General features: G+C 39.7%; 1 protein-coding gene across 9 annotated transcripts in view; it reads left to right on the top strand.

Moving 5' to 3' along the window:
• The window catches only part of RAPGEF6 (Rap guanine nucleotide exchange factor 6), a 187,858-nt gene that overhangs the window by 128,392 nt on the left and 40,097 nt on the right, over nucleotides 1–19,369 (top strand). For 5 of the 9 annotated variants that reach the window (XM_053912196.2, XM_053912194.2, XM_053912192.2 and 2 more), the window contains 5 exons: nucleotides 2,510–2,524; nucleotides 5,195–5,435; nucleotides 5,977–6,360; nucleotides 13,284–13,495; nucleotides 17,638–17,761. In XM_053912196.2, coding sequence (XP_053768171.1) covers nucleotides 2,510–2,524; nucleotides 5,195–5,435; nucleotides 5,977–6,360; nucleotides 13,284–13,495; nucleotides 17,638–17,761 — 976 coding nt within the window. Of the gene's footprint in view, nucleotides 1–2,509; nucleotides 2,525–5,194; nucleotides 5,440–5,976; nucleotides 6,361–13,283; nucleotides 13,496–17,637; nucleotides 17,762–19,369 lie in introns of those variants that run through there. The other 4 variants (XM_053912195.2, XM_053912198.2, XM_053912200.2 and 1 more) reach the window with 2 other exon arrangements.

The following is a 19,369-nucleotide window of genomic DNA, read 5'->3' as shown; positions in this document are numbered from 1 at the left end:
TGCCTTTTTGTCGAAGCTGCGGCGATACTTCTTCAGTGTGAAACAGAAGCACATAGGGAAGAGATGACACTCAGGTGTCTTTTCCTAACCCCAGTCCCAGCAGGGGAATGAGAGCAGAGGTGCCACTGCTTAGCCAGCAACCACGTTGACCAGGGTGTGGGAAAGAGTAAGCCAGATTCCTTTACGTAAGTGGCCTCACTTATCTTTCTTTTTGATATGTATATATTGGGTTAGTAATTTTCTAGAAATAATGATTTCCACCCCCAACACATGAAGCTACAGTAGTTCTCGGCATGTGCCGTTAATTAAAGTACTACAGCATCTTTTTCATTGGTGTTTAAACTTTCAGTTTCAGGCATCAAGTTAATTCTTCTGCATCTATTGATACACAGTGGCAGGAGTAGCCATTTAACTATGTAATTTAAATTTTCATTATGAGGAAGAAACACTTTGGCTTTGAAGGACTAGTTTTATATTTAGCACTTGAGAAGATTTGAGATGGCTCTCAGTAAAAGATCTGACAGTTAAAAACTGAAATACATAATTGGGTTTAAGGAGAGGAGGGGAAAAACTCCTCTACGAAGACTGGCGCGGTGTGACTCAGCTTCAGTCTTGATACTGAAGTTCTAGCAGCTAATGTAAAAAGGGAAGAAGCTCAGTTACATAAATCTCAGCTTTAAAAGGAGGATATATGAGTCGTAGTGAAACTTATGCTTTATAGTAACTTAAACAAAAACTGTAGGACATAACCTAAAATTGCAGCATAGTGAGTCATTCTGCACAGTTTGTTCCTTACTCTCTACGTGACTACCAGTGTTCTTTCCAGAACAGATTTTATAATGAGTCAGCTCTTATCTCAGATGTTTCCAGTGATTTCTGTGTTAGTCAAGATGCAGTCATGAAATAGAAACCCCTGAAGATACATGCTAGAAGTGAATATAGGGAATTGTTATCGAGGTGTAAACTATTTGCCAGAAAGGGTGAAAAAGCAAGCACTGAGCTATGACAGAGGTAGAAAAGCTGCAAACTGGACTCAGCTCCTGCTTTGTGAAAGAAATGCCACTAGTGGGGTGAGGAAATGTCACTGTGCACTACAGGAACAAAAGCCCACGAGAAAAATTATAAAGCAGAAAGGCAGGCTCTTCCTCCAGCCTCGCAGTCACCTCTGGTGCCCCTGTCGGCAGAACCTAAGAAGGAGCCAGCACGGGTCACAGGGCTCAGCCCCGTCGTGACAGGGCCAGGTGTGTTTGGGGCTCAAAGACGGTAACTTAGTAACTGTAGTGTCCCATTTTCACAGCATGATTGTAGGCCCCTCTTTTAGCCCCCTGCCCTCCCATGCACTGCACTGTCACCCCGTCCATCTGTTCTGAGTGTGGCTGGCACCTTCAGAGCGCTCCTTGCCCATACCGTTCGCCACCTGTGCTGGCCTCTGCCTGCATGTCCTGTGGTCTTCTTCCTCGATTCTGAACTCGAGCATTAGCTCACTGGGGACGCCCAGGTCCCTTTGCTACAGGCAGTCCCTCCTTTCCCAGAAATCTCTGGCACATCTCATTGTCTCTCAGTTGCTTGTCATGAGGATTATTCCCATGCCGTGTTGTGTGTGTTCCCCAGCAGTACTTACTGCTCTGCATTCACAAGTAAAATGTTTCCACGTTGCCTAAGCACAGAGTAAATGCAGTATGCTTACAGACATGATGCAAGTTTGGTTCAGACAGCCACAATAAAGCAAGTGTAATCTTTCTGCTTTTGGAGGATCTTGCCTGCAGTTTGTAAAAACTCAACATCCGGGAAGCTCAGTAAAGCGAAGTGCAATAAAATAGGGTTTGCCTGCACGTCCCTAAGACAGGTATTTAGGGACATAAGATTTACAGATTGAATGATTCTTATGGCTATATTTTTGCCAACGGAACACATAGAAGTGGGGCTAGATGGGTAAGGGATAGTTGTAGGGAGAGGAGAGAGGAAAGGAGAGTTGGGGATTTGGCTGGGGGGCAGAGGGAATAGGGTGGGATTATTAAAATTCAGAGACTGTAGCCTCATGATGCTGAAATTCAGATCTCCAAAGAGGAGTTGCCACTCAATTTGATTTCAGATTGATTGCATAATTCTCTCATTGAAAACAGTGAAAGGTCGGAAGGTGCCTTTTTAAACTCTATTCAGAGCCTGTGTCCATACCAACAATATAAATGAACAAATGTAAAATAGGTATTTAACTTACAAATTATATTTTTAAACCCTAAAATATACAACTTTATGAAAGACTTTTATGGTGCTGTTTATAATTATTTTGAAGAAAATACTCATTATCAGTTCATTTTAACCTCAGCTCCTTGAAGTATATACAATAACACTGAATTCTCTATCAGTCAAGCTTAACTTTTATCTGTCTTCATCTCAGCCATGTTTATGCTGCATGTGTAAGGTTATTAGGAAGTGGGTAAACAGCTACAGGACTGTTGAATAGGTTGCTGACCTTTTTGTGGTTTTGCCTTTTCCTTGCTGCCTACAGCTGCTGGTTTTTACTGTAAGTACCATGAAGTGTCTATGGTTTCTGTTGCTTATGTTTATATGTAGTATTTTATTTTTTAAAAATCAAATAACTGAATGAAGCAGAAAACAGAGCTTTTCTCTCCTTACAAGGTTGCTACTCTAAATTGGCATGTATTCTTTTAGTCACTTCCTTTGACTATATGTTTTTATATAAGATGAGGTGTGAAAGATTTCAGAAAGTGGCTAAAAGTTTTTTGAAACTTAAAAAAATTTTTTTCTGAGTCTGCATATGGAACTTTTTTTTTTTTTTTTGATTCTCATCCGAGGACATGCTTATTGATTTTGGAGAGAGAGAAAGGGAGGGAAACATTGATGGGTTGCCTCTTGTATGTTCCCTGAAGAGGACTGAACCCACAACCTAAGTGTGTGCCCTGACTGGGAATAGAACTGGCAACCTTTCGGTTTACAGGACAATTGCTCCAACCATCCAAGCCACGCTGGCCAGGGCTGTATGTGGAACTTTTGATAACTCTTTCTTCTTTCTTTTTCTTTCTTTTTTTTGGTAGCACACCCTTAAAATTTTTTCTGTAATATTTAGTGAGCTTCATATTCTTTCAACGTTTCAAATCTGTTATTTTAACTACTTTTTAGTTATGAAGAAACATAATTAGTTTTAAAAAAATCATACTATAGAGAAAGGATAGAATATAAATGTCTTTACCCCTAGAATTAATAATTGTTCATTTACTTACTTATCCTTTCAGAAATTTCAATGGCCATAAAATGTATGTCTCATACCCTTCACCCTAAATGATATACACTATATTTTTCCTCCACTTAGCCCATTTCACTTGGCAGTATAACTTGGATACTTTCCTGTATCAGAATGTATCATTCTACCAATTTTTTAAAAATATTTTATTTATTTATTTTTAAATGGCAAGGGAGGAAGAGAGGGAGAGAAACATCAATGTGTGATTGCCCTTGAGCGCCCCCTACTGGGGACCTGGCCCACAACCCAGGCATGTGCCCTGATTGGGAATTGAACCAGTGACCTTTGGTTTACAGGTCGGTGCTCAATCTCCTGAACCACACCAGCCAGGGTCCATTCTACCAAATTGTTTTTAAATACCTGATAGTATTCCATTTAACCAGTTTTCTTTTGGTAGGCATTTACAGTGTTTCCTAAACTATGTTCAGGTATATTTACATTATATTTTGAATTTTGTTTAAAAAATCTTGTGGAAATTTGTATTCTTTCTTGGCTTGCAAAACTTAATATTACTGTCTGACTCATACAAGTTTGTGAGTCCTTGATCTGTACCATTGCACCACCACCCTGTGTTTTTTTTTGTGGTATTTTTCACCATACACAGTGTCTTATTTCCTTAATTACTGTCTGCCATTCCTTGAACCACCACTTACTCTCTTGAATACAAGCAAATCCCTGAGAGAAGGGACTTTGTCCTTCTCATTTATTATTGTGTCTTTACCACCTGAACACTCAAGGCGCATAACAGAAACTCCCTAACTATTCGTTCGGCAATTAACAATTTAAAGCAAAACAAAGAGTCAGTTTTTGGGTGGGTTTTTTTAATGAGCATCTCATCTATGCAAAAAAGTTCTCCCATTTTTATTGTAACCTCAGCGTCAATACATGCATTCTTCACATGCCTCATTTTCTTCTGTGTTATTCATGCAAGAATACAGTTAGCACTCTAGACATTTTGCCTTTGGGTTGAAAGTCCAGATATCTGAGAATCCTTTTCTTGAATTCATTTATTTATAAGAATTCTATTTAAAAAATAGGAATCATAAGACTAATAAATGCTGTGCTCCTCAAATTCTTTTGAAATGTCTGTTCTGCCTTTACAGGATTATATTTGTAAATGCAGTCTAGTATTGGGCCTAAAATTTGAACTGATTAAATCAATATTTTTGTTGATTCACATTTAGCCTCATACTTACACTTATCTAGTCAGTTAATATTTGAGGGTCTGCCACGTGTTGAGTGCTGTGTTTGACACATACAATTTTCTTCTATTGACAGATATGTTTGTGAAGGATATGTATGTATTATACATTTAACAGTTCTGAAATAGAGAAAGAGGTTTACGTGGGTGCCAGTATTAGTGTAGAGAGTTCTTTTCTCTGTCTCTCAAATGTTTTACAAATTGATATTTTTGTTACCTTGGCAAATTCATCAGGGGTTGGCTTAATGCTTTGGATCCCATACATGGGTCTGTTCTGGAGGTGCCCATTTTTGTTGCCCAAATCCCTCTTACGTGACTGCGTAACATTTGTTGTTTGGGGGGGAAATGGTTTTAAACAGAGGATGCCTTTTTTACACTGTTTAGCAAGATACACAACTCTGTTCCTTCCCAAATGATGTTATAGTGTGTTAGCATCAAGAGAAGAGAAAACGAAATGTGTGCCTATCATTTGGATAATTAAAATATATAAAGATGACATCAAAATTGTATGTATAGTATGACACCAATTATTATGTTTTTCTTTGTTAGGATTTTGTCACCTGAGAAGATAGATACATTTACTTATCGATAAATGCAGCAGTAATTTCTGTTAACCTGAAATAGAAATGTATATTTCACTGTTTAAAGGGATCATTGTGTTCCACATTGCTTTTTGAAGAGTTAAAAGTAATTTTCCTGAAATAACACCGCATATTTTTGTATTTATGTAGATATTCCTGATCAAGTCATACGAGTTTTCAAAGCAGATCAACAAAGTTGCTACATTATCATCAGTAAAGACACTACAGCTAAAGAAGTTGTTTGTCACGCTGTCCATGAATTTGGTTTGACTGGTGCATCTGACACATTTTCTCTCTGTGAAGTGTCTGTTACTCCTGAGGGTGTCATAAAACAGCGAAGACTTCCAGACCAATTTTCCAAATTAGCTGATAGAATTCAGCTCAATGGAAGGTGAATGTGCTTATTAGTAAATATACTTATTTCTGTGTGTGTTTCTGAAGACTCCATGTTAAAATAGACATTTTAAATAGAAAGCTTATATTTAGGGCCACTGAGTCTTCTAAAATTGAAGTAGGGTTTCTGTTTTTTTCAGCTTTTCTTATCTCCATAATTTTAGAAATGCACTCATAACAGCTATGCAAAAGTGGGGAAAGGAAAGGGAGCACGGGTCGCTAAAATATGTTAGCCCTCTTTCTAAAATAAAGTTGTAGAACCACTGATGAGTCCAGTGTCTGTTTTACATAGAGGAAAGTAAATGGTACATACCTTCACGTGCATCTGAGTGTGTGTGTATTAATTTTTTAATCTGTTGTTAATATGACTGTACTTTCAGCAGAAGACCATGATTTTACAGTTCTTTTTCTAAGTGGTTATCCCGTTGTGCATGCGTGGGAATTTTTTAATTTTTAAAAGTGTTTGTACAGTAATAAAGAGGGGGAAATGGTCTTATGAACATAAAATCACTTAACAAAAGCAATTTGCTTCCTCATAGGTATTATTTAAAAAATAACATGGATACAGAGACCTTGTGTTCAGACGAAGATGCACAGGAGCTGGTTAAGGAAAGCCAGCTCTCCATGCTGCAGCTCAGTACCGTCGAGCTGGCCACTCAGCTCTCAATGAGGGACTTTGATTTGTTCCGTAACATTGAGCCTACTGAATACATCGATGACCTTTTCAAGTTAGAGTCTAAAACAGGGAATACTCACTTGAAAGAGTTTGAGGACGTTGTAAACCAAGAGACATTCTGGGTTGCCTCAGAGGTTTTGACCGAGTCAAATCAGCTTAAGCGAATGAAGATTATTAAGCATTTCATTAAAATTGCTCTTCACTGTCGTGAATGTAAGAACTTCAATTCCATGTTTGCAATAATAAGGTAAGTTGGTGCACAAATTAATGTATGATTTTGTCATATTAGACATACTCCAATATTCTGTTTAGGTTTTCAATAGCTAGGAGAGGAAATTTTAATGAATAGGTTTTTACTAAAGAATTGTTAGATTTAATATATTTTTCATTCTGGTGATACTGGCTTTTTGCCTTTTTGTTTCTTCCATCTTTCTGTTACCTAACCTTTTTTTTCGTCTGTGTGGATACGGTTGATTGCCTTCCAGTTTCCCTCCTTCCTTCCCCTTTGGTGGATCACGCCCTCTCCGCACATGTCCAGCATTTGGTCTTTGCCAGCAGACGTGTGTTCCGTGCCTCTCGCAGGACCTGCCTCACTGTGATGGGCACTGAAAAATCAGAGCATGGTATCAGGGCTCTAGCCCAGCGGCTTTCAGCCTCTTTCATCTCACGGCACACGTAGACTAATTACTAAAATTCTGTGGCACACCAAAAAATATATTTTTTGCTAATCTGACAAAAAAATAGGTATAATTTTGATTCATTCACAGTGAACAGCTATGGTTATAATGGCTGTCATTTTTTATTTGGCAGTCTGAGGGAAAAGACATCAGGTATTGCATGGTCTCACAGTTCTTATGGCAAACTAGTATGCTGTGGCACACCAGCTGAAAATTGCTGCTCTAACCTAAAATCACAACAACAATGATGATGATAATAATGGCAGCCATTTGGTGAGCTCTTCCTGTGCCCCAGGTGCTGCACGAGGTGTCGCTGCTAATGTTGCTGCTCAAGCAGGTAGATTGTTAGAATTATAAAAGTCCTTCAGTGTTTGTAAGCCCAGGAATGGCAGGTGGTTGCATGAACTCCTAAGAACCTTCTTCCTTACTCCTGCTCCCAAGGAGAAGCTAATCTTGTTCACTTGTTTCCTGACCCTTATTAGAGGGATTCCTCTTAAAGCAAGTCTAATTTTAAAGATGGGGCGGGGGTAGTTGTAGTTTGGGCCATTTATGTAAGGCCATATAACAGCAAAATTTCACCTTAACCAATTCCATCTATGTGTAGTCCTCCCAGAATTTAATTACGATTTGTTCCTAATAGGTGAGAATCTTTGTATAGACGTTGTAATCCTAAGTCTGTCATGGTATAGGGAACACCTGTATGGAGTTAGCCAGTGCCTGCAGTTGAACCAGACACTACAGGAGGGGTATCGAGTAGAGATTAACAGAGTGGCCTGTATTTGAGTCTTGCCTCTTCCATGTGGTAGCAGCGGGTCAGTAGAAAGTTGAAGACCAGTGTTCTCTCTCAAACACAGGAATTACACCACCTACCTCACAGTTTTTAACAGCTGGGCCTAAAAGGGGGGAACAGAGCAGCCATTTATAAACCCTTGGAAGGCTAGAAATTTAAACTATTTGTAAGGAAACAAACATAAAGAATTTGAGAGTTACAGGCTCGGTTTTGGAGTTCTCCGTGAGGAAGTGGATTGACACTAAGGTCTCTGTGGAAAAGAGAGTGCAGAAAGGAAACGGTAGTGGGCTGACAGCCGTATGTAAGGACCATCCTCACCGTGTGGTAAAGAAGAGAGTCCTCCAGAGAGACAGGGATCGAGGACGAGGAATAGCAGCCCAGCACAGTTACGACGGTGTCTGTCACTGGAGCCGAAGGGAGACCGTAGCCCTAAGAAAAGATTCGGGTAGAACATTTTGGGTAAACTCCTTTGGTCAAGAAATTTCTTTTCTTGTGAAGAACATTTATTATATACATTTTCAATAATTTATGTAAAGTTAATTGCTCTATCATATTTTATATTAAAGTATATCAAAAATATGAAGGATATAACCTTTTAGCAAAGATGACACGGGTGAATCAGTCTATTCCAATGGGAATTAAATTGTTTAAATTCTCTCTTTTTCTTGGTCTTGCTCAGCAATTTGCAACCTTTTTCATCTCATGGCACACAGTACTACACACCAAAGGATATATTTTTGCTGATCTGACAAAAAAAATAGGTATAAGATACCAGATGACTATTATTGTGTTGGTTGTTAATCATTTTTTTATTTGACAATCTAAGGGAAAAGAGGTCAGTGCTCCTGACTAAATAGTTGGGTATTGAACAAATTAAAAATTACTGAGGCATGCCAGTTGAAAATTGGTGGTCTAGCTAAATATTTATCAATTTTGTTTATCATTTCAAAAAGCCAGTTCTTAGTTTCATTGCTCTTTTTAAATGCTTTTCTGGCCTCTATTTTATTTATTTCTGTTCTGATATTTCCTTACTTCACCTAACTTTGTGCTAAGTGGCTCCTTTTTACAGGTCTGTGATGTATAAAATTAGGTTGTTTATTGAGATTTTTTATTTTTTTGGTAATACAAGCATTTACTACTACAAACCTCAGTTTCGGAACTGTTTTTGCAGCACTCCATAGATTTTGTCATGTTGCATGTTTATTTTCCTTTGTTCAGAGATTCTTTTAATTTCCCTTTTGTTTGCTTCTTCAACACATTGGTAGTTCATTGTATGTTGATGGATTTCCATATATTTCTAGATTTTCCAGTTCTCCTCGTTTGTTACTTCTAGTTTTACACCGCTGTGGCTGAGAAAGATACTGGTATGATTCCAGTCTTCTCTAATTTGCTAAGATTTGTTTGTGGCTTATCTAGTGATCTATCCTGGAGAATTCTGTGCATGCCTGAGAAGAGTGTTTTTTTCTGCCAGTGTTGGATGGAATGTCACATATGTTCATTAGGTCCATTTGGTGTCTCTGGGTCACACTGGAAGAAAAAGAGTTGTCTTGGGCTATGCATTAAATACACTGCTATATGTAATCACAAAAAAATCCCATAACATTTTAAGTAAAGTTATGATTTTGTGTTGCACCACATTCATAGCCATCCTGGGCTGCACGCGGCCTGCAGGCCGCAGGTTGGACACCCCTGGTAGAGCGTGGTTCAAGCCCAGTATTTCCTTACTGGTTTTCTGTCTGGACGATCTATCCATTGCTGAAAGTTGGGTATTGAAGTCCCCTACTATTACTGTATTGTCTTTATTTCTTCCTTCAAGTCTATTAGTATTTACTTAATATGCTTAGGTTCTGCAGTGTTGGGTACGTGCATATTTATGATTGTTACGTCTTCATGAAGAGTTGACTCTCTTATCACTATATGACGACCTTTTGTCTCTTGTTACCACTTTAGCCCAGCTCTCTTTGGCTTCCACTTGTGTGGTGTATATTTTTTCCATCTCTTCACTTGACCTTCTGAGTGTCCTTTAAACTGAAGCGAGGTTCTTGTAAGCAGCATACAGTTGAGTTGTTTTTCCATCCATCCAACCACTCTGTGCCTTTGATTGGAGAATTCAGTCCATTCACATTTATTACAATTATTGATGTGGAAGGAATTACTACTTCCATCTTATTTATTTTCTGGCTGTTTGGTAATTTGCCTGTTCCTTCCTTACTCTTCTTGCTGTGTGTTGTGAATTGGTGGCTTTTTGTTGTTGTTGTGATACTCTGGGGGCACAAATGAGGAAGCGGGATTCTTTGGTAAAGGCAACAGTGCTGGTAAAAATAGAAGGAGACAATGAGACGTGGAAGAGATGGACTCCATTAAAGAAGCCACAGGCGGTTGCGGACGGGACGTTGTGGACGCCGCTCATTTATAGGGTCTTTCTGGATGTCCTTCGTTTCTCTGGTCTAGTTTCGCCAGATTATTCTTGGTTGGCAATTTTTATTTCCAGCAGGTTGAATATATCATCCCACTCTCTCCTGGCATAAATGCTGAGAAATCCGCTGGTAGCCTAATAGGTTAAACCCTTTTTTCTTTTTGCCTTTAGAATTGGGTCTTTGATTTTTGACAGTTCTATTATAGTATGTTTTGGGGCAACCTACTAGCTTCCTGAGCTTGGATGTCCAGATCTGTTCTCTGGTTTGGGATGTTATCTGCCATATTTCTTTAAATAGGCTTTCTACCCCTTTTACTTTTTGTCTCCTTCTGGAACTCCAGTGGTTTGGATAGTGTGTTTTTTTGGTGTTTTTCTGGTTTCCTTTAGATCATGCAGGCTGTCTCTAATCTTTCGTTTTTCCCTTACACTGCGTTATTTCAGAGTTCCTATCCTCTATCTCACTGATTCTTCTCTTTGGATTTGGCCTGATGTCACTGCTATTACATTTTTTATTTCATTGAATTCTTCAGCCCCAGATATTTATTTGGCTCCTTTTTGGGCTTTGGAAGTGTCCCACTCAGCTAAGGAAACCAAGCCTTCACTCATCAGCTTTCCTTTACCCCCGTGGGAGAAGTCACGGGCCACCTAGTTGAGCTCTAAGCGCTGCCAGGATAGGGTGATGGCAGCCAAGTCAAATTGTTCCTTTAACCTACTTCAGTGCATCCAAACTCGTTTTGTTCTGTTTTGTTTTATTCCAACAAAATGTTGGAACTTCTCCTCTGGAAACCTGGAGTGCTGCACGGCTCTCTTGTCAGTAGATGACTTCCCAAGGCGGTGTTCTTCGGGTGTTTCTAGACCACGGCTGAGAGGGACCCAGATTAATCACAGTCTCCTGTGGGTTCCACAGCCAGTACTGAGGCTTCGCTGCCTATCCCCCAATACACCTGTGAGCAAGGCTCCTTCCGGGTCCCTTGCAGTGTGGTGCTGGGTCCCACAGATCTGTTGGAGGCACTTGTGTTCACGGGTAGATGCCACATTTTTGTTGTCAGGGTTGCAGGGTTATGAAACGAGGGTGCCCGTGCTGCCATGGTGCTGACATGCCTCTGTCCAGTCATCGCTTGGTCGCACTTTGTGGGAATTGTGTTTCCTAAGTATATTCAAAACGCCTTTCTGTTGCCTTTGAACTTCAGGGGCAGTTTGGCTTTAAAGTTCTTTTCTCATATGTTATTTCTTGGAAACTTAATAGACTTGGCTTCACAATTAACATTTTATGTAGCTGCTTGAGTTTCTTTGAGTACTTCGCAGGTCTGTTCCTTATCTCTGCAGTCATTTACCTGTAAATGAGTGTTTCTACGTCTATTTTAGTTCCATGTCAGGTTCTCTGGAACTGTGGTGTCTATACGGTCTGGAGATTCAGTTCTTTTGTTTCTGGAAACTTCTCCCAAATTGTACTTGGGAGTGTTTTTTCAGTTCCATTATTTTTGTTTTCCTTCTTCAAGGATACCACTTACCCAGACTTCAGATCTCATTTGTCTTGCATACGATTACTTGCTGTCATCCTGTTCAACTGTGTGTTTCTGTCCATTGCTTTTATTAAACCCTTTCCGCCATGCCACTTGCACGGGTGTTTAGCATCATCCTTTTTGTTAATGCAGGTTCCAGTGTGGCCTTCATTTCTCTGCTGGTTTTATTTTTTCTTCCATTTTTTTTCCTAAACTGTATTATTTTTAAATTAACTTCTCACCGCGTTTTCCCTAAGTTTTTATATCACTGTATTAAGCTCTTTATTTACTTCACTAATTCATTTGAAATCATGGCTAGGTTGTTGATTAGTCCCAGTTTTCATTTAATTGTTGGCAACAGTTTTCTTCTTTATGTTTTTTAAGTATTTGTTATAGATCCCGTGTTTATTCCTCCTTTTTAATGACATACGTTTTCCCGTACCAGCTATTTGCAGGAGGTTCGTGTGGGCGTGGAGCTGGGGAGCACTGCAGGCTAGCAGGGTTGAGCTTGTATGTGGATTGCTTTACGCTGTGCTTCTTTCAGCAAGTGGAGATTGGCACGTTGGAGCTGCGTGCAACTCAAGAGTTTCTCCCTTCTGTCCTGTCTCACTGTTACACTGCTTCTCCCCAGGGCGTTCTGTTACTGTGTGCACTGTTACACGGTCCCTGACACTCCCTGGTTGTAAAGAACAGAGTCCAGCCCCTGCCTGATTCTGTCAGCCTACGGACTGTGTTGTGCAGTAGCGGATAGGGAACTGCTGTTTTCGCCTTCGGTGGCATTACGGGCTCTGGAACCCTGCACTTTCCCCGCTTTCATTGAGACCTGCAGTTGTGGATAATGTTTTGCAGTATTTCACATCCTCCTATTTGACCGTGACTGTTTTTTGATGTTCATCCTAATGGGTTTAGGAGTTTCAGAATCTGTTCGTTTCAGTGGAGATGAAATTGCATTGGTTATTCATCCTTTTAGTTATTTGGGGTACTTTCTGAGAAGCAAAGGGAGCAAAGATATTTTAACTTCGCACCTTAAAATCAGAACTCAAGAGAATATTTTAAATACAGTGGTGCGGTTGAAAATCAGGGGGCTTAACATAAAAGTGGGATTACCAGTGAGAAGTTGGGGCATTATTTCTGTGCTATTCACGTGACAGCATACCTGTGAGATGTTTAGTCCGGAAGGGAGGGGCAAGAGTTATGGCCTCATTGGCATGAATTTTTTTTTCAAGTGAGGGCTATCTGGGTGTGCTTAAAATTCTGTAGAAAGGCAACACTGAGCGTACGGAGGCCTGGGGGACAGGATTAGGACTGAGAGATGTGGAAGCATTGCAGTCAGGGATGTTGGGGACAAAACCTCAGAGACGGAATGCTGCCTCGTTTACATATATACCAGTTGTACTCAGCATTACTTAAACCACTCACAAAAAGACAATGTCTCTAAAAAGTTATTTCTAAGTAAAACAAACAAAAACATGGTGATACTTGAAGTTTTTTAAAGTTATGTGTCTATTTCATGGAATTATTTTTTGTTGCTTACATGCAAACTATAAAATAAAGGTTATAGATATGCAACTGTAGGCAAGTAGTTCCTCTGAAAGAGGGTTTCTGTGTCTTAAGATGGAGTCCTTTTTGTTTATTTTTTCATGGTTCACTGTTTATTTCAGCACACTGAAATGTGCCCCCGTGTATTTTAGCTTTGTTAGAGAAACTCGCCGTTTGCACTTTACTGACCTGAGCCCGCCCTCTTACGCAGTCCCTCTTTAACGCTGTTATTTTCGTCTTTGGCAGTGGCTTGAACCTGGCGTCTGTAGCACGACTCAGAGGCACTTGGGAAAAGTTACCAAGCAAGTATGAGAAACACCTGCAAGATCTCCAAGACCTTTTTGATCCATCCAGAAACATGGCCAAGTACAGGAATATTCTTAGTAGTCAAAGCATGCAGCCTCCAATTATCCCGCTCTTCCCTGTTGTCAAGAAAGACATGACATTTCTGCATGAAGGTATTTAAAGTTACTTGAAAATTAGCATGTTTAGCTGCAGCTAACTCTAGAGACTGTGATTTATTATATTGATACATCTTTTTAGTCTAATGATGATATATCACTAAAGCTTTACCCAGTTGAATGCAGCAAATTTTAAAAATCCCAAACCCACATTATTGACAATAAAAATTTAGATATTTACCTGCTTCATTTAAACATAAACTTTACTCATATCAAGATCTGAAGGTTTGATCATATTTATTGTTTAGTAATATTTTTCCGACTTTTAAAAAATTACTTGACATGTACAGAAGAGTGCCCAAAAGAAGAGAAAAGCCTAATGCTTTTCTAAAGCCTAATACATGGATGTTACAGAAACATCCATGTAGCCAGCATCCAGGTCAGAAATAAAACACTGCCAGCTACCCAGGAGCCCTGTACTCGCCCCTTCCCAGTTACCCACCGCACCTCCTTCCCCGAAGGCAGCTGCTGCTCTGACTTCTGACACCGCGGTTTCCTTTTGCTTGTTCTTGACCTCTGTACACACAGAACTGCAGGGTAGGTTTTGTCATTTCCCGTTTTGGTTTAGTTTGTTTTCTAGTTTACTTTGGTCAACATTAGAGATTTGGGAGATCTTCCCATGTTTTTGAGTGTCGTCCTACTTCATTTTCAGAACTATTTAGTAATGCCTTACGTGAACGCAGTACAGCGGTTTTATCCATTAGGTTGCCGAGTGTTTAATGGCTTCCACACGCATCTGTTGTGAACAGTGGTGCTGTTACTGCACGTGTCCTCGCCCACGTCTCTCAGTGCACATGCGTTTCTCACGTGGGTTAGGGTGGGGCCCTTGGGTCCTGACGTTGGCTGGCGAACTGGACTCCAGAAAGCGCTCGGCATTACCTCGTCGCGTGGAGCACGGCGGTGTTGCCAGAGCTCTCTCCCCTCCCCTTCCCGACACCTGGTTGGATTCTGTTTTAGTTTTTACCTCTTCCAGCAGTCGTGTGGTTTACTCTGCATTTCCCCTATCGCTGATGAGGAAGAACACTTCTGTGTACGTATTTATCCTCTTGTTAATTATCAGTTCGAGTTTCTTGCCAATTTCTTATTAGGTTGTCGCCTGTTTAGTAAAGTTTTAAGAATTATTTATAAATCCAGCATATAAAACAGCTTGCCTTTTGACTCTCTTTAAGGTTTACTTTGATGAACACAAGTTTCTAGTTTTAAAAGATCTTTTACCATATGTTTTTTCTATAGTAGCCTGAATATTTTGCACAGTATTTGTCTTGCTTCATAAGCTAGCTAACTGTACGCTATTTTATTATTTTTCTAGTGTTGCACTAGGCGTTATAGTATTTATACTTGTTGATATTAGTTTAATATCCATTAGTACTTTTCTGCATGTCAGGCAATGCAAAGAACTTAGACCATTTTAAATTTTATGTATCCACCTCTAACTTGTATGTATTTGTCGCCATGCCTTTAACTTCCACATGATACTACCATTGTCTAGTAAAGTTAGTTTTTATTTAACTTTACCCATTTGATGCTGATGCTACTGTTTTTGTTCTTTTATGCATTGCAAAGCTTCCATATTGACGGCGGGGTTTTTCCTGTAGAAAATTGCTCGTTGCTCCCTTAAGTGCAAGTCAGGTGCTGAAATATCTTAGTTTTTGTTTATCTGGAAATATCTTTACTTCATATTCACTCTTAAGGCACAAGTTCGGTTGGCAGTTGTCTTTCACCATTTTGAGATGACATTACATCATCATCTGGCTTCCATCGTTAATGTTGAGAAATCACCTGTCCTATTTGCTGTTCCTTTGACTGCGGTCTGTTCTTTTTCCCATAGCTGCTTTATAATTTTCTTCTCTCTGTGTTTTCTTCTAGTTTTGCTATAATGTGATCGGGTGTGGCATTTTGTTTTAATTCTGACTTGTTTATAAAAGATCTTGAAACCTGTGTTTTGATATTTTTTTTATAAGTTTTGTAAAATCCTGTCATTCTGTCTTCAAGTTTTTCATCTCCCCTCCTCGGAGCTCTCCCTCAGGGATTTTGGTTTCACTCCTGTTAGACCTGACTAATGCCCTGTCGTCTCATACTCTGTTCCGTGTATTTCTCGTCTGTTTGTCTCACCATGCTTTGTTCTGGATATTTCCTCCAGCCTGTTGTCTGGTTTATTAGTTCTCTCTTCAACTATGTCTCATTTACTTTTGAATTCATCAGTGAGTTTCTAATTCCAATTACTCTGTTTTTTCTGTTTTACAGTTCACATTTGTTTATCTTTTTACCTTCGTGTTCTCTGCCAGAGTTCTCAATGTTGTTTTTTATATCTTTGCACATATGTAGCATGGTTATTTTAAAGTCTCTCTCTAATAACTCCATAACCTAGGTCCTGTGCGGGTCCCTTTCTGTTGTCTTTTTTGCCCTGTGCATTTTAACCATGTTATCTTTTCTCCTAATGGCCCTGGTTATTTTTGACCAAGTGAATATTGTGTATTTAAAAAATGACAGAAATAATCTGAGGTTTCAAATGATGTTCTGTTCCTCTAGAAAGAATTAAAGCTTGCCTCTGCCAGTCAGCTAGGGCGCTATTCTCCAAAATTACATTATTCCATTTTCACATTTTGAGGTAACTTAACATAGAACTTTCTTAGTCCCAGGATATAGCATTTCAGGATCCCAACCCAAGTCATTGGAGGCTAACCTGGACTTGAGTTCTTTCCTCTTACCTCGAAAGTCAGGGCACTACCCAGTTTTCCAGCTCAGCGCCTGCCTTTTCTGGAGTCTGGCCCTGGGAGACGCTGCGCCTGCCCCAGACCTGCACTCTCCTCCTTCCAGAGCGTCACTGCCTCGATACCTTAGTGATGACTTCAGACATTTTTTCTACTTTTGTCCAAGTTTCCTGCTGTTTCTCAGTAATGTAGTTCAGATTACCCAGTCTTAGTGCCACCCTCTTTCATTATCGCTCCTTTTTCATTAGAAGATACCCTGATGCTGACATGCTCCCCCAAAACCTGCTTATGTGACTCGGGAGTATTTTTGGTGGTTATTTCGTTTCCAGCTCATGTTGCGACTCTTGAAAATTCATTTGACACAGTGTAGGAGGAGTTCACTGTGAGAGGGGCCAGCATGTGTCCCAGACCCGCGTGGTTCTCCAGCCCATCTGCAGGACCTCAGGGCTCCGCAGAGGCTCCTCGAGGGCGGCCGTGGGAGCCGGGTTGTGCGCAGTTACAGACAGGCATGGGGGAAACAGAACGTGGCCGTAGGCAGTCAGAGTACCTTTTCAGCGTATTTTCTGCCTTATGGTTGGAACCAGGTAAGCGACAGCTGGACGTAGTCTGGTCTCCTAACTCACTCTCTTCAAAGACAAGTAGACCATTTTGAAAGTTTTGTGAATTTTTCTCAGAGAAGTACTTAGCAGAACAGAACCAAAAATTATGAAACTTATGAACTAGCAAATTTGCGTTAAATGATTAAAGTCATGGCTGTTTTAAATTCAAATTCTGGGAAAGGGAAAGTGAGTGGCAGATTAAAAAATGTTTATCCTTATGAGCCAGCACCTCTTAGTTTTAACTAATTATTGCCATTTGGGAAAACAGACCTATTATTTTATTTTCCACCTAACCCCTCCCTTTTTTTCTTCAAGAGAAGTCAGAAATTACTGTTTTCATGGAATATCTTCAACTTCTTAAATGTTGACAACTCATTTAACAATTTTTCAGTATTCCAAAGCAAAGAAAACTTACTCTGGTTTAATTAAGCCCAAAGCTTACTCTTTGTGACCTCTGGTAAAACCTAAGCCTTCGCTGTGCAAAGGAGCAGGCGCGCATTCCCGCCTGAGAGTGGGCTGGGCAGCGGGCGGGTTGCATTTGAGGGGCTGCACATTGTAGAAGTGCGCATACAACATAATGAAGTTAGTTTTAGAAGCTACGCTGTTTATCGCTTTCTAGTATTCATAATTATTACCCCCTTAGGAATAGAATTCCTCTCGTTCCTGGGGGTAGGTTGAACCATGTATGGTTCATCAATTCTTAAAGCTAGAGTAGAGTGGCAGTTGAGAAAGTTATTAATTTATACCCCCCAAGAATAATAAATTGACTTCTACCTTTTTATAGATACTTTAATTTAGAAAATTATAAACTTTTCCTTTTATTCCATAGGAAATGACTCCAAGGTAGACGGTTTAGTAAATTTTGAGAAGCTAAGAATGATTGCCAAGGAAATCCGTCAAGTCGTTCGAATGACTTCTGCCAACATGGACCCGGCCATGATGTTCCGACAGAGGTACGGTGCTGAAGCGCGCAAGAATGTTGCAGAGTGGCCTCGGGAGTGAGCCCGTTCCAGTAGTAACATTTGCCATTCTGACCGTTGACCATTTGTTACGTGCTGTACAAAGTGCTTGCATAATCTCAAAGAAGTAATTTATCACAGTAACCCTTAAAGGCAGGTGATCCTGTCCTTCATCTTCCATGTGAAGAAACTGAAGTTCAGAGCAGTTGGGTGGTGTGCCCAGGGTTACCTAGTCTGCTGAGATTTGAACCCTAGTTCTGCATTACTTTTTTGAGTAAATGGATAGTTCATTTGAGGATAGTTCAGTATTGTTAGTGTTATTTAAGATATTTGCTAACTTAAGTATAAGTTGCTTATCTTTACTGAAGTTATCACAGAAGACAAATACTTTCATCTGGTTTCTAGCCTAATTTATAAAGTATTAATGTGGATATGTCTCTTTTTTTTTCCACTGAATACTTTTTAGTTACGTTTCCATCTAAGTCATACTGTATTCTTTTTCTCAAGTCATGGCACTGCTGCTTATTTAGATGCAAGTTCTTTAAACATAGTTTAGAAAGTGCAGATCTAAACATGTTCCTTCTTTAATAAAAATGGAAAATATTATTTGTATCCCACATTAACCTGATATTCTAAGAATGCTTTTTAAAATGCATTTTTAGTGTAATAACAAAAGCTTCCTCAAATTTCTATGAAATTTAAACATAAAATACATTGTCAAGCTGTTCCTAGTAATTTTTATAATTTTCAGAGTAAATACTAGGTTTTTAATTTTTTATCTGATTTTCTCCTGGGCCTATGTATATAGTTTCAGTTCATACAGAGCTTTTAAAAATGAGATATTTACAGAGGCAGACACAATTCCTCTGGCTTAAAGAATACAGTTTACTGAAGAAACGAAAATATTCAGTTCTTTAAAAACATCAGAGATGGAGTTTTTGTAACCAGACAGAATTAGTGTGTGTGGACTGGGGTATTGGTTTGGTTTTAGTTACATGCCAGTTCAGGGGTCTTTATTTTTGTGAATAGTTGTTCTCACGATTGCTCTAGTTTAGAAATCTGCAAGTGTGTAGGAAGGGGTCCCATCTCTTCCCCACCCATCTCACTTCTGCCCCGAGAATCGCTGCCTGTGGTGAGAGGTGTCCCTGCACCTCAGTGCGGATATGGAGGGCAGCCAGAGCCAGGGCCCGAAGCCCCCCCTCAAGGAGAGTTTGTTTGTTTCCTTGTGTTTAAGTTTGCTGTCGTTGGTGTTCCATGTCCCTGTGCGGCGGCCCCGCCACTGCCTGTCGTCTTTCACGGACCTTCGTTTACTCTCACATGTTAGCAGCCTGGTTCCTGAGGACGCGACGGTTTGTGCATCTGCCAGTCCCGTCAGTAATACTGCACTGAGTACCAGCTCTGCTTTAGAAATGAACAGAGAGTGAAAAAAACTGAAGAAGAAATTAATTAAACTTGGCTGTTTTCCTGGGAATGGCCCTGGCTAAGTAGAATACAATAAAGAAGAAAATAAAACATTTATAATTAGATTGGACTGAACTTTTCCTGAATTAGTGTCATTTGTCATCCAGTACTGAAATGTACTAATTTTCTTAAGCAAATAAT

The sequence above is a fragment of the Desmodus rotundus genome, chromosome 10 (genome assembly GCF_022682495.2).
Source record: "Desmodus rotundus isolate HL8 chromosome 10, HLdesRot8A.1, whole genome shotgun sequence".
NCBI classification, from domain to species: Eukaryota; Metazoa; Chordata; class Mammalia; order Chiroptera; family Phyllostomidae; genus Desmodus; species Desmodus rotundus.
This window is presented reverse-complemented; position numbering and strand designations above follow the sequence as displayed.